The sequence below is a fragment of the Numenius arquata genome, chromosome 5, assembly GCF_964106895.1.
Source record: "Numenius arquata chromosome 5, bNumArq3.hap1.1, whole genome shotgun sequence".
NCBI lineage: Eukaryota > Metazoa > Chordata > Aves > Charadriiformes > Scolopacidae > Numenius > Numenius arquata.
This window is the reverse complement of record NC_133580.1, coordinates 69,928,052-69,941,641: the sequence shown is the minus strand read 5'-3', so window position 1 is coordinate 69,941,641 and position 13,590 is coordinate 69,928,052. Positions and strand designations below refer to the sequence as shown.

Below are 13,590 nucleotides of genomic sequence, written 5' to 3'. Positions count from 1 at the left end.
GAGCCATCCTCAGCTGGCCAGCATTACTGCCTTACCCAAATAATTTTCCCAAGTAGCCCTCATTTGTATTCAGAATAACCACGGCACTAGAGAAAGCTGAAAGACACAGGGAGAAAAAAAAAAAAAAAAAAAAGATTCTCCGAAAGAAACAGTCACGCTTTGAGAATAACCCACTTTTTGAACCAAGACAAAGGTTTTTTTTGAATTTGCACAGAGACCTTATTCAGCCTCTGGTTTTCTAAGAGTTGAAATAAACTCACTCTTACCCCTCAGGCCCTTCAGCCCTCAGAAAGGAGGAGAACACACACAAAGGCAGCCCATATGATATCCCGCAAACATTGCCCTAGTCTAAGAAATTGGTCAAATTCAGGAAGACATGGCACCGAAGGCCAATTTTAACTTAATCACTCATCTCCACTTTGGAGCTGCTCTTTCACGGTTTCCTGTCAGCACGGTTGCCGTTCCGAAGGGATGGAAAGGGTTGGCACGGGGTGAGGTAGCATCTTCTGCTCCACCAGCTGCTGCAGTGGGGACATGATCCCCTGGATGCTCCTCATCTACCTCATGGCCCTTGTGGAACTCGCCCCAGATGCTGCGGGACCTTAGCTCCTCTGCAGGTCCTCGCTGTAACCCTTGAAGACCCTTTTCTCAGCAGGAAGAGAATCCAAAATACATCAATATTTGGATATTTTCCCTCCTTTCTCATGGGTGTCAGCAAGATGCCATGTACGTGGTGTCACCTGCTTCAGGCCTTGCAAGAGTTTAACCTGCTATTTGCAAGGGCTGGTGCTTACAAAGTGGAGGATCCAGTCACAAGACTCGGAAATACTCTACTCACCTTGTTGACCCTCTTCTTCTCCAGTTTTATGGAACAGAGCCTCTTTCCCCCAACATCCAGCTCCTAACCGTAACACATCACCAAGCGGGGTCTGAATCTGGAGCTTACCTGGTCTTTCTCAGGCTTGTCGGAGATGTCGTTCAGGCTGGTGGAAGTCAGGTTTCTGTGAGTCATGGCTGGGCTGCCTGTAAGAACAATGTCGACACCAATTAAAGCGCCCGTTTCCATCTGGTCAGAAGAACACAGAGGCTCAGGCTACAGCAACACCCTTCCTTGCAATGAGGGAGGTCGATGTGGGGAATGTAAGGCCCTGACAGGCTGCTTTCTGGGACTTTACGTGGCACATGGGATACGAAGGTGCTAACACTTCGTCATCTCCAACCCACAGCGTTCCATGACTCTTAGGACAGCAAAAGAGTCTAAGGACTCTCCATAATTCCTGCCTGTGGGAGAAAAAGCAAAGCAGCAAGAGGCTGCTGACCTTGATGCTGCTGGGTCATGTTGGACCCAGTCACAGACCCTCAACAGGGCTGGGACACTCGTGGTCACTCAGACCTGACAACCTAAGCCTTAGTTCTCCTACGTAGACGGCATCTGCTCCGGGCTCCTCAGCATCCTGGACTTTTGTAGGCAGCTCACGCAGTGAGGGATGTCGGCAGCTCTTGGTCCCTCAAAACAGCCTATGATAACCATCTACCTTTCTTCAAGTAAGATCATTAACTAAACTCATGAACCTTAAGCATTTTATGGATTAAAACAATGTGTGCACCACATCAATAGGCCAAAAGTCACTGGTTCCTGACACCAGCCACCCCCGAGAGATGAAGAACACCCCTGAAAGATGAAGAACACCGCCAGAGACAAAGAGCTGAAGCCGTTCACCTCTAGTTCTTCTTCAAAGACCAACTACTGGTCTGTAATCCTGGCACGCTGGCAGTCAAACACCACAAAACAGTGAGTAAGGAGCTCCTTGCTCCCTTATGGACTACTTAAGCTTCTTATTCTTGTGTTCTTGGAGACCAGCAGAAAACATGGAAACAGTTCTAAAGAACTTGGAAAAAAGCCCCATGATTTCAGAATTCATTTCTACAATCCTAGCATCTGTAGTTAAACTTGAAGAAACCCAGAAATGGCCATCATTGCAGAAGAAGAAAAATAATTTAATTAAAAAAAAAAAAAAAAGACTTCTGTGATGGACAAAATATCATAAACCACAGCAGTCAGTAGGCATTTTTTTAATTACTCTGAAATTTCCCCATCCCTTCTCACCCACGCTCGCCGGAACCAGAAGCACAGCAACAGGAGCTGTTATCACAGAGTTTCTGACCATGAACGTAACTGGAAAGACAGAAAATACTCAAAAAGAAATGGCACCGAGGCATTTCCCAACTTCGGCTGCGTTTCGAGACAATATCGCTTAAACTCATGCTTTGATATTCATATCGAAATGGAAGTCCAAGTTTTCAGTGTTCATCAGCTCCCAGTGCAAACAAGGTCTATAATAAATCCGCATACCCAGAAAAGAAAGAATAAAAAAAAAAAAAAGAATAAAGAGAAAAAAGAAAAAAAGAAAAAAGAAAAAAAAGGGAAAAAAGGGAAAAAAAGACAGAAAAAAGTATTGCGAGCCAGGTTTCAGACCCCACCTATCTCTACAAAGCTTTTACCAATATGTTTAGTCATAGAGTGAGAAATGCCACTTGGAAGACTGGTTTAAGCTACATATATTAGCAACCATTCTCCTAATTAATTATGAGCAAGCCAGACTTAGAAACGTCGACAAATTTCGACTGAATGTTTGATATGAATCTGTAGGTAGGAGATAAACACATAAAAAAGCCAGGAAAAAAGTGATCAAAGCTGCTGACCTGTGCTGTGTCTGGTACATGGCGTGGACATTACTTCGTTCATAACACCTTCTGTGATGAGTATGTAATAAATATTTCTATTTGGTAAAAAGCAAAGCTTTTTTTGGGACAAAAAAACCCCAAAACAAATCCAGGTTATTCTAATCCTGAAGCGCATTATTGAAACTCTGAGCTCCTTTTTCTTCTACGGTACGATTAATTATCTTTTAACGGTTGCCCGGACACTGCTAATTCTGGGAAATCTTTGACGGGCGTATAACGTACCCATAAATTAAAATGAAAGACTGTAGCTCGGTGCAGAGATACACCCGGCTGCTTTGCAAATCTGAGCCAATAATATCAAATAAAGGACCGGAGACGCACTTTCTTTAAAATGCGAAGCTTGTTGGGGCCGATAATTGGTGTCACGCAGCTCGGTGAGTCAAAGCCAAGTTTCTATCAGTGCCTACCACCTGAGCGCTACCGACTGAGAGAAACGAAACCAGAAAGTCTTCAGCAGAGTTGAAGAGCTCTGGAGGAGTTCCAAGACCCACAAAGACGGGAATACTGGTGGGCTGCTCTCAGGGCTGGGTGTCCCACACTGCCCGAGGCCACTGGTGGGCTTGGGAGAGCTGATGTTCTCCTGCGCGTGGTGAGACGGCACCGTGGAGATTGATGTCCTCTTGTTCAAGCCCCACCATGAGACCTGCAAGTCCCAGCATAGCTAATGACTCCAACAGAGAAAGGAAATAAGTACGGCTTCCAAAAACCTTCAAGCAAGGGTACAAAATACTAATGATTTTGTTTTATACAGTCGTTTAATGCTGTTTCAATGCATTTTATTCAGAAGAGCTGTAGAGAAAGGCATCTGCTGAAGGTATCCCTTCATTTTCTGCAGGCTGTTTTGGTGGTTTTCCAAATTTCTAGGTCCAGTTCTGGGGTAAACAGAATAAAATCGGGGCCCAGAGCTTTCACAGCTAATATTTTTCCAGATTACAACATTTGTTTGCTTTGTTTATTAGATGACCATGGCTCAATGATTCTTAGGAGATAATTACCCTTCTTTCTAGATGTCATGGAAGCGGCTAACGAGTTTATCGCATCTTGCTAGCAGCCTCTTGCTCCCAACATAACCACATCAAACTCACAGCAGCTCTTCTCAAGGCACCTCGTATTTATTCCTGACCTGGACAGACCCACGGGCCAAAACACATATCTGCCTTTTCCAGTTGAACCCCTTGATTTAACAAATACCACCCTTCCCTACAAACATGACCTTGACTACAGAATGACTGTTCTCCCCTAAAGTCTGGTGTCTGTGCATCATCTCAGCTTTTGAAGATGCCTCACAAGGTCCTCATGTTCAGACCAGTCCCACTCAGTACTGACTTTGACGGTGTTTGAATACGACCTGGAAACCACAAGCTTCACCCTTTACCAACTTTGCTGACCTAAGGAACTTGACAGCATCCCAGCCTGCTGTTCATCAACTGTTCCCCAGATCCCCGAGTTTACCTTGACTGCCAAGCAAAGTCACTAGCAGGAAAAATGCTGCTAGAAATGCAAGGTGCAACATGTGCAATGTTGGCACAAAAGCCACTTGGCTTTGTGGACACTGTGGCCCAAATCTGTACCGCCTAAATCCCTTCTGAGTCAGGTTCCTCATGGCTGAAGGAGGAAGGAAGACCTCCTTTGAAGACCCAAAACCAGGAAGGACATATCCAATAATCATTTTTTAATGCTTATGTAACAAACATGCTCCTAAGAGCAACTCTCTGCAGCAGACTCAACCATTGGGAGGTTACAGTGACCCAAGGTCACTAAGAGGCTCGACAGTCATCTTTTTTCCCAGGGAATATCCTGAAATGCAGATTTCTGTAGATCGCTATGGCCTACAAAGAACGCCACTGTGCCATCAGTGCAATAAGCTGTGCCTTCCTGGGGGAGCAGCATGCTTCTCTGCCACCAGCAAGGCTCCTGATGGAGCATCTCTTGATCTCACCCTGATGGAACATCTCTTGATGCTCTACAAAGGATAATCAGAGACAAGTGCGGCTGAAGAAAAGTCCAGCTTGTCACTGAGAGATAAAGCTGGCAGAGCCTGCTCGCTGTGTGACAAAGGGAGCCTATTTTCGTATTTCATCTGTATGGAAATTAAAATATTTAAGCTCTTTGCATTTATAATGCTGCATTGGTGGCAAAATTTCACAAAGCCCTCTGAATGACCAAACAGAGGGCAGAAATGTCCCTGGTGGCTTAGGAGGGGACAACCACCTGAGGGGGAGCGCAGGCTGACCTACCTGTTTCATCCCAGGTGAAGGGGAAAAAAAAAGCAAACCATAGAATCCAGGTTGGAAGGGACCTTTCAGATCATGGAGTCCAACCATCAACCTAACTCTGACAAAACCCATCACTAACCCATGTCCCTCAGCACCACGTCTGCCCGGCTTTTAAATCCCTCCAGGGTTGGGGACTCCACCACTGCCCTGGGCAGCCTGGTCCGAGGCTTGACAACCCTTTTGGTGTAGAAATTTTTCCTGATATCCCATCAGAGTGGAAACAGAGCAGCGGGAGTGGACAGCGGAGGGTGACATGGACAGCCAGAGCAGCAGCCAGTCATCCCAGTGTTAATGCAGCAGGAAGCGTTAGGGGACCGGCTGGTGGGAAGGACCCGTTGTCTCCTCTCCTGTCCCCCCAGCCCTCCCGCCCGTCCCCCTGCCCGCACTTACTGAGCCATCCCACGCTGGGGCTGCGCTGCACTCCCATCTCATCATCCAAGGTGCGGGTGGCCAGGCAGGGCACGGAGCTCTCGAGCGGGCTGCGTGCTTGTGGGGCGCAAGCGGGAGACGGGGGCAGCAGCGGAGAGGAGGAAGAGAGCAAAGTTGAAAAAGTCAAAGGAAAAAAAAAAAGGCAAGAAAGAAAGAAAAGAAGGGAAAAAAAAGGCAAGAAAGAAACGCTCAAGCAATTGCACAAGCCACAAGCAAGACGGGTAGGAGACAGGGTGTCTGAACATTCGCAGCAACACACAAATCTTAGAATCCTAGAATGGTTTGGGTGGGAAGGGACCTTAAAGCCCACCCAGTGCCACCCCCTGCCCTGGGCAGGGACACCTCCCACCACACCAGGTTGCTCCAAGCCCCCTCCAACCTGGCCTTCAACCCCTCCAGGGATGGGGCAGCCACAGCTTCTCTGGGCAACCTGGGCCAGGCTCTCACCACCCTCACACCAAAGAAGTTCTTCCCCACATCTCAGCTCCATCTCCCCTCTGTCAGTGGCAAACCCTTCCCCCTCCTCCTATGGCTCCCCTCCCTCATCCAGAGTCCCTCCCCAGCTTTCCTGGAGCCCCTTGAGGGACTGGAAGGGGCTCTAAGGTCTCCCCAGAGCCTTTTCTTCCCCAGGCTGAACCCCCCCAACTCTCTCAGCCTGTCGCCACAGCAGAGGGGCTCCAGCCCTCCCAGCATCTCCGTGGCCTCCTCTGGCCCCACTCCAACAGGTCCATGTCCTGTCCAAATGCATCTTTCTGCAGAGTTTGAGGACCAAAGTGAGAAGCCCACCCATCTGGAGCACATCTCCTCCGTAGCTTCACCTTCCCGCGATGAGTTGGCAGCTCAGGAGCCAGCTTTCCAGCCCCGGCATCTAAAATTCAGGCTTTTTAGAAGCAGATTTCAAGCAACCGAGTAAGGCAGGTGAGTGCTGGTGGTCTCAAGCCACAGTGTGGTCAATGAGAATAGCAGACACACAGTGCTTTTGTAAAAAAAATATCAGGTCATGTCCCTGTAGGACCCAACTTGGAGCATCCTGACCATGAAGGTACCCAAGGCACACTGATTTGGGCTTGGAAATGTGGACCTTATCCCACAATGCTTCAAATAACACAGACAGCTAAATATTTGGGCGGGTTTTTTCAAGCATCCCTTGAAAACACCTCAATTCTGACTTAAACTTCTCTCCTCCTGCGCTGCTATTATTCAGCTGACACCGTCATTCAACTCTCCAAAGGGACTGAAGGTGCCATTTGTATGAAAAACACCTAATCGAATAAAACTAAACCCGAAGGTAGGATAGAAACTTGAGAGGAAGAAAGTTTTCATCTGTCTCCAGCTGTCCTTCTCTCAGCGCATCAGCCAAGGCTTGCAGACAGCCTAGGGGTTGTTTTAACTGTTTCCAAACGATGCTGTCGGCACAGCAAAAATAAAGTTCCTGAGGTGCTTGGACGCTGAATTATACGAAATGCTGGCAGGCAGGGTAGTTTTGGAACAAAAATGTCAAAAATGCATAGCAAACGTCACCGTCCAAGCAGTGGTGAGCACCGATGAGAGAGTCCTCGGGCACCTGCAGAAGGAAGGGTGACCACGATTCTCATTTTCCAGTGGCAAAGCCCTGGGAGACCCATTTTATGACCCAAAAGTGTGCCAGGAGGGCAAGGGCTGCTGGAGAGCTGCTGGCCAGACCTTATTTATGGCAGGGCTTCACCTCAAGGGCTCTGCCCAGTGCCAGGAAAGGACACAAAGAACTCTTAGGAAGCCAGTCAACAAGACACACCAAAAAAAAAAAAAAAAGCTGTCAAAAAGCCCTGCAGGAGTTCAATTGAAATGTAAAATCCAAGTGTCCTCCTTGAACGCTTCATCCAGCTCCACCTTCCACCAATAAAAGAAAGGAAAAGGGTGGTGTGTTTAGAACACACCGCTTATAGAATCATAGAATTATAATTATTCTCGGCTTATAGAATCATAGAATCACTCAGGTTGGAAAAGACCCTTGGGATCATCGAGTCCAACCATCACTCCTACTCTACAAAGTTCTCCCCTACACCATATCCCCCAACACCACATCTAATGTGTGGCTTTGTGATAATCATCATTTTCCTGCTGAATGGTCGAGCAAAGGAGTGCTTTGATTTATCCTCCTCTGCCTGAAATCACCGTCTTTTGCCCTATTTCTTTCCCAAGAGCAAAGGGATTCCTGAGGAAACATCCTCCCCCACAACCATGATGCAAACATCCCTCTTTCTGAGGCAGCAGTGAATAAAAGGCATCCAGCCCACGCCTTTGCCACTCAAAAGGTTCGTGTTTTGGCCAATCTCATGGTTTCTGAGCCTTAGCTTCAAAAAAGAGGAGTGACATATAGGATGGGATGGAGGATGCCATGGACCACCCTGGTGAGGGGCAGCCGGAGACGCTCCAGGAGCAGTCACAGCACCGGGGGCGTGGGGGGTTAATCAGCATTTCTTAGGGTGCTGAATTTCTATATGTTTGTTTCGGTTTTGGTGTTTTTTTGTTTTTTGGGGGGTTTTTTTTGGGTTGGTGTGGAGGGTTTTTTGTTTGTTTTTGGTTTTTTTGTTTTGTTTTTTTGTGGTTGGACTCGATGATCTCAAAGGTCCCTTCCAACCAAGAAGGTTCTGTGATATATGTATTTCACTGAACTGCTCAGGGCTCAGTCGTCTCAGAAGAAGGGAATAACAACGCGGCAACAGCCACAGACCGGGGTGCTTTATAGAGAAATTCACAATGATATGCAACGGAGTGAAAATACGCTCGTTTTCACAGGCGAAGTCTTAGCGACTTCTGCTTATTCACCTTTTTTTCCTGCTTTATGCATAAAGAATATCTTAGGACACGTTATTATTGAACATAACACCAGAACAGGAGTTTATACGAGGTTATCATGAAGCTAAGGCAGCCATAGGAAATTTTAGAGCACTTAAGACTCAGTTATTTAAGCGCTCTGAAACAGGTGAGATACGGGCACCTCAACATCTTTGGGAACCGTGGCCCACGGTTATCCAGATTGGGAATCTGGTTATTTCCAGATTTCAGATCTAACAAATACCCTCAGAGAAATCTGTCGTTATTTAGTTTGGGTTTTAACTCTAACTGCCCTGAAAAAAAAAAAAAATGAAGGAAAATCATGGGCAGAATCCGTGCTGAAGACATTACGCTAAAGTGTTTCCTAAAGAAATGTTTTTGAAAGTAATTTAATACAGTTTGCTACCTATCAAAACCATAGGTTCCAAACCAGTTGTGATTGTGCATTAAGAACCAGTAAGTTGTGTAGTATTTTTACACATAACCTACAGCAGGGTCTGGTGCAGCTTCAGTAGAGTTGGTTTCATTAACCTCCCCTAATGAACACACAATAACCGTGTCCATGAGCAGGGTGCTTTGCCGTTTCCATCATTTTTTGGGGTAAACTGGAGAGGAGAACTTCTCCCCTCCCCATTAACAGGGGGCAGGAAGGGTTGATGGAGCAGAAATTCCAAGCCCTGGACCTCCTGCGGGAAGGTGAGAAGGAAGCGACGAGGAGCTGCCGCGAGCCCAGCAGCGGTATCGATATTGCATGAAAAGTTTCCCCGACGCCGAAATGAAAGGTAGAGGCTGAAAGGAAACACCTACCTGGAAAGAAACCCCGGGGAGCTTTCTGAGACGGCACTTTCATTACCGCCACTAGCCCTGGTGAGAGACAGCTGCGCTCCTGTCGGCCTCATGAAATTTTTACCTGTCTAAAGGACAAACTCTGCCTTTGGAAGCACACCGAGCTCCGGGGAGCGTGGTGTAACTCCGTCACGTACAGTCTGGAGTTACTTTTTCATTACGGTGTAAATAATAAATAACAGCCACAGCTATTCATGAAGTATTTCCCTTTCGTATCACTCTCCTTAAGTCTCACAGCCCTTGAACTCTCGTGGAACATAATGCATTATATATTCCCCGAACACGTCAACATCCCAGGTGGGGAAAACAGAGGGAAAACGACAGGAAAAGAGCGGCTGAAGGTCAGCCAGCGGCTGGGCACAGCCAGGGAAGAATTTCTCGAGAATCGGTCCAATTGAGACAGGACCCACACAGAGAGAAAAAGAAATGAATGAAAAAATGAGAAAACGAGAAAACGAAATGAATGAAACATGAAGTCCCCAGGATTCGAGTAAAGGATGCCCTTGACCATGAAAAATAAGCCAGGGCTGGAGTGAGGACTTAGATGGACGCCCTTTGTCGGCCTCATCCATCCCAGGATAATCGTGCCATTATTTTCTCTTTAACCAGCCCTGCAGCAAAGGGACAGGGCTCACTTAAATTATACTTAAATCACACTTAAATAATGCACTGTGCATCGTTTACCTTCAAACCTCCTAAGTGAGTTTTAATTTAACACCCTGAGCTTTTTGATGGCTCCTCAAGGAGCGACTTTAATGGCAGAAAGGAAGAATTGGACATTCACCACCTGCTGAAAAAAGGGGAGGCTGTTACAAGCGCACGGTGCCATAAAAATAGAGGCAACACCGAGGTGGAAGGTGGCTGCACGCTGTGGACAGAGCACGTTTTAACCCCTGGCCACGGTCCAGGATCCTTCTCCTCAAAGCCAACCTGTCCATCTTTTCAAAGGTCCAGAAAGGGCAGCAGCCGTGGAGGTGGTAACCGGTATCCACAGGCACCACCGCAAATAATGCTTATGGATTTCACCTGCAACAGCCGTCTCCTCCTCTGAACAGAAAGAAGTTGCCTCCCGTGGGGAGGATACAACGGCAAGTGGGGAGGACACAATGGAAAGCCCCATAGCACATGCTGGAAAGAACGTAATTTCTTAATCCCAGCTGAAAACAAACAGGAGCTACTCGCTGGGTGCCCGGTCCTGCCAAGATTGAGGCATCCTCCAGGGATGTGAAGTGCCTGGTTGATTTAAGGGCCAAAAAAAAAAGAGAAAATTGGTTCTGTTTTACCTCAAACCAGGACAGGCATCTACAGATGTTATGCTTGAGGCTAGCGGGAAATGAGCAGAGGGGCTTGAGGAGCAACAGCTCAGTTAGAGCTCCTGGACACCACCTCTCCTAGGTCTGGCCCTCCTGCCCAGTTGGCTCGGTGTCTGCTCAAGACTGGTGGGGATTTGCAGGCCAAAAGCAAAGCTGGGTGGTCACAGAATCATAGAATGGTTTGGGTTGGAAGGGACCTTAGAGATCATCCAGTTCCAACCTCCCTGCCCTGGGCAGGGACACCTTCCACCAGACCAGGTTGCTCAAAGCTCTGTTCAACCTGGCCTTGAACCCCTCCAGGGATGGGGCAACCACAAGTTGATGCCCCAGAGGACCCTTTGCCTCCCCACAGAAAGCTCTGGAGGAGGCTCCCCCATCCTTAGCATTCACCAACCACCTCAACTGGCCATGCTGAGCTCCTTCCTCAGCACTGGGATGTCTTTACAGGGCTCTCCCAGAGCACAGTCCCCTTCTCTCTGCTCCATCGGGTTCCTGCTGCTCACCCAGGACATTCTTTGAGTTATTCGCTTCATCGCCGCGCTATCAAGGCACTCGTACACGACAAGATGCATCACCCAGAGCAATGAACACCCTTCACATGCACACACACACCTGCCGCAAATGCAAAGGATGATAAAAAGCAGTAGGAAATATTAATAGAGTATGATAATAGGTTAGGGAGAAATGTTAGGGTGAGCTTGGGAAGCAGAACGCAGAAAGCTAAGAGGCCTTGAACGTAGCAAGAAGAATATAATTTCTTTGCTTGCTTTCATTTCTGGGTATTTTAAAATAGCAACTTTTAGATAAAATAACTTTTAAACACATTTCCAGACTGCAACGGGAGGCAGCTGCCAGAACTCCGAGACACGACAATAGGCTTAAACCTCCTCTTTTTTTGCTTACCCCCAGTGAGATGACAGCAAATCTCAACGTGTGGGCAAGTCCAGAGACACCGCCAAGGCCTCTGTAGCTCCCTGCATCCACGCACACACACACCCCCCTTCACAGACACTGCTACAGACACGGCACTATCTACTACGCCACTTTTTAGAGAGAACGAGAGACATATTCACAACGTACACCACGAAACAATTTTAGGAAGAATAAAGCAAGATGGAAATCAGCTTTACCCACACTGGACAATGACTGTATGGTAATAAAATGCGAGCTAGACGTTACTATCACCTAATTTTTGATTAGGAGTGCCATCGACACAGAAATCGAACGCGCCCGAAAGCTCCGTCTCTGCCCAAACGTTTCAGATGATCGGCCTTTTAGGTTCAGGCACGGTTGGAGGTGGTTTTTTTGTGTAAATCTCTCTTTCCTATCGCTGTTCCTCCAGCATCTCCTGCCCACCAGCCGCGAGAGCATCTCTCTGCCTCCCCCCGACCCTGCCTGTCCCCTCCTCTCCCTCTCCGTCCAGTGAAGATAGGGTTAGAGCGACGTGCCACGGCCAAAGCAGCCTGCAGAGCCCACCACTGAGGTGACACCAGTAGGGCTCTGGCTACGCTAATTGGGTTGGGGGTTAGAAAAGCATCGTCAAGGCAACGCAGTTAGTTGTCGGCGGGCAGGTTCGGTGGGTTGCTTTGAGAGGGAAGGCTATAGCCAGTTAGCCTCTGCATTACCATTATCGGGGTTGGAAAACATCCTACTTGCACTGGAGACGGTCTTTCCAATGTCGGCCAAGGAGCGCAGGTTGGACTTCTTGGTCTGGTGCCGGTGCTTCCTGAGCAGGGTGTAGGTGACTTTGTCCTTCAGCTCCGCTTTCAAGAGCCCCGTCTCGATCTGATTGTCCACGATCATTTCTGTCGCAGGCAAAGGCAGGGGGGAGGGAGAGGAGAGGGCGATCAATCACGCAGCGCAAGGCTCGGCCGCATCAAGGGAGAGCAGGGGGAGAGAGACGGATCATTTTCACCCCACCTTCTTGAAGGCTTTGCTTCCCACCTCAAAACCACCACCAGATTTCCCCGTTTTATTTTTAATGGGAACCTCATTAGGTATTTCTTTGGAAAGGGACCATGAGCATTTCCATCCAGCAAAGCCCATCAGCCACTGACACGTAACTATTGCACCAGAACTCCCTTCTGTTATTTTCACGCACGCCTCTGAGCTTATTTGAAATCAGCTGGACCCAGCGTAAGATGGTTCTCGGATCAGCAAGGCAACCTGCTCTCACCCTGTCTTTTTTGTGAACAAGCCACAACTACTTCGCAAGTCTCTGTACGCTCCCAGAAATAACCCGCTAAAACTTCTATCAGCTTCTACAAGGCCCGAGTTCACCTCGCAGGCCCCCAATAAAACCTGATCTAATGACAGCGAAAAGTCCTGGGGACGAGCAACTAATTAAATCATTCGCTCTCAGAACTGAAGTAAAATGACGGCAACCACAAAAGGCAGAACTTGCTCCAATTGTCACGGCACGTATTACGTGGCTTTGCCTTTAACGGCACCAAAAAGGCTCCCAGCCCACTGCAAAGACCGCTCACTTTCCATCAATTCTCTCCTTTTACCCTATCCCAGCAGAGACAGGAAAAAAAAAGGTAGCCAGATTTATTAAAAATCTCTCTTGTGCATTAAATCTCACATTAAGTTGTTCCCTTGATTATTTCAGTTAACGTGCTGTCCCCCAGGGGGAAGTGGCAGCTCTTATTTGTCTACCGGTAACTTTTATTTGTGCTAATAATAAAAGTTATGGGACAGGGGAGGCAGAGCACGCGTCTCACATTTGCTAACTCAGTGAGTCAGAAAGTCACTCTCTCTGTGCTGCCCGAGAATGAATGCCCCTTCAGTGAAATCACTAGGGAAAAACGCCTCGTTCTTCCACTCAAACTCCAAAAAGGCTGGTTATATGTAGGTGATTATATGTGTAGGTACCGTTACACAAAATGTCTGGCAAAAGGTTTATTTCTGCCAAGTGCCATTTTTCTGTAAGCTTTTGCTGCTCGTATTTTTTTGTTAGTGATTTTTGGAATACTTCCCGCAGAGCAGGGAAAGTCTGTCTTCATGAGGTTTATCCTTCTCCATCTGGCAAGTGTTTCTTCCCTTCCCTCTTTCTGATATAACACAAATCGATAAGGAGAGCTCGCTGAGCTTTTCCTTCCTGCTTGTCACTCCCAGACACCAACCAAGGGGCCAGGATTAAATAATTCTGGAAACCAAGTCTG

At 47.6% G+C, this 13,590-nt stretch overlaps 1 protein-coding gene across 2 annotated transcripts in view; it reads right to left on the bottom strand.

Annotated features, from left to right (window-relative positions):
- Positions 1-13,590, bottom strand: part of SLC4A4 (solute carrier family 4 member 4) — a 198,896-nt gene that overhangs the window by 67,425 nt on the left and 117,881 nt on the right. The window contains exons 6-7 of one of the 2 annotated variants that reach the window (XM_074147199.1): positions 12,079-12,231; positions 947-1,023 (exon numbers count right to left, since the gene is read on the bottom strand). In XM_074147199.1, coding sequence (XP_074003300.1) covers positions 947-1,023; positions 12,079-12,231 — 230 coding nt within the window. Of the gene's footprint in view, positions 1-946; positions 1,024-12,051; positions 12,232-13,590 lie in introns of both variants that reach the window. The other variant, XM_074147198.1, reaches the window with a different exon arrangement.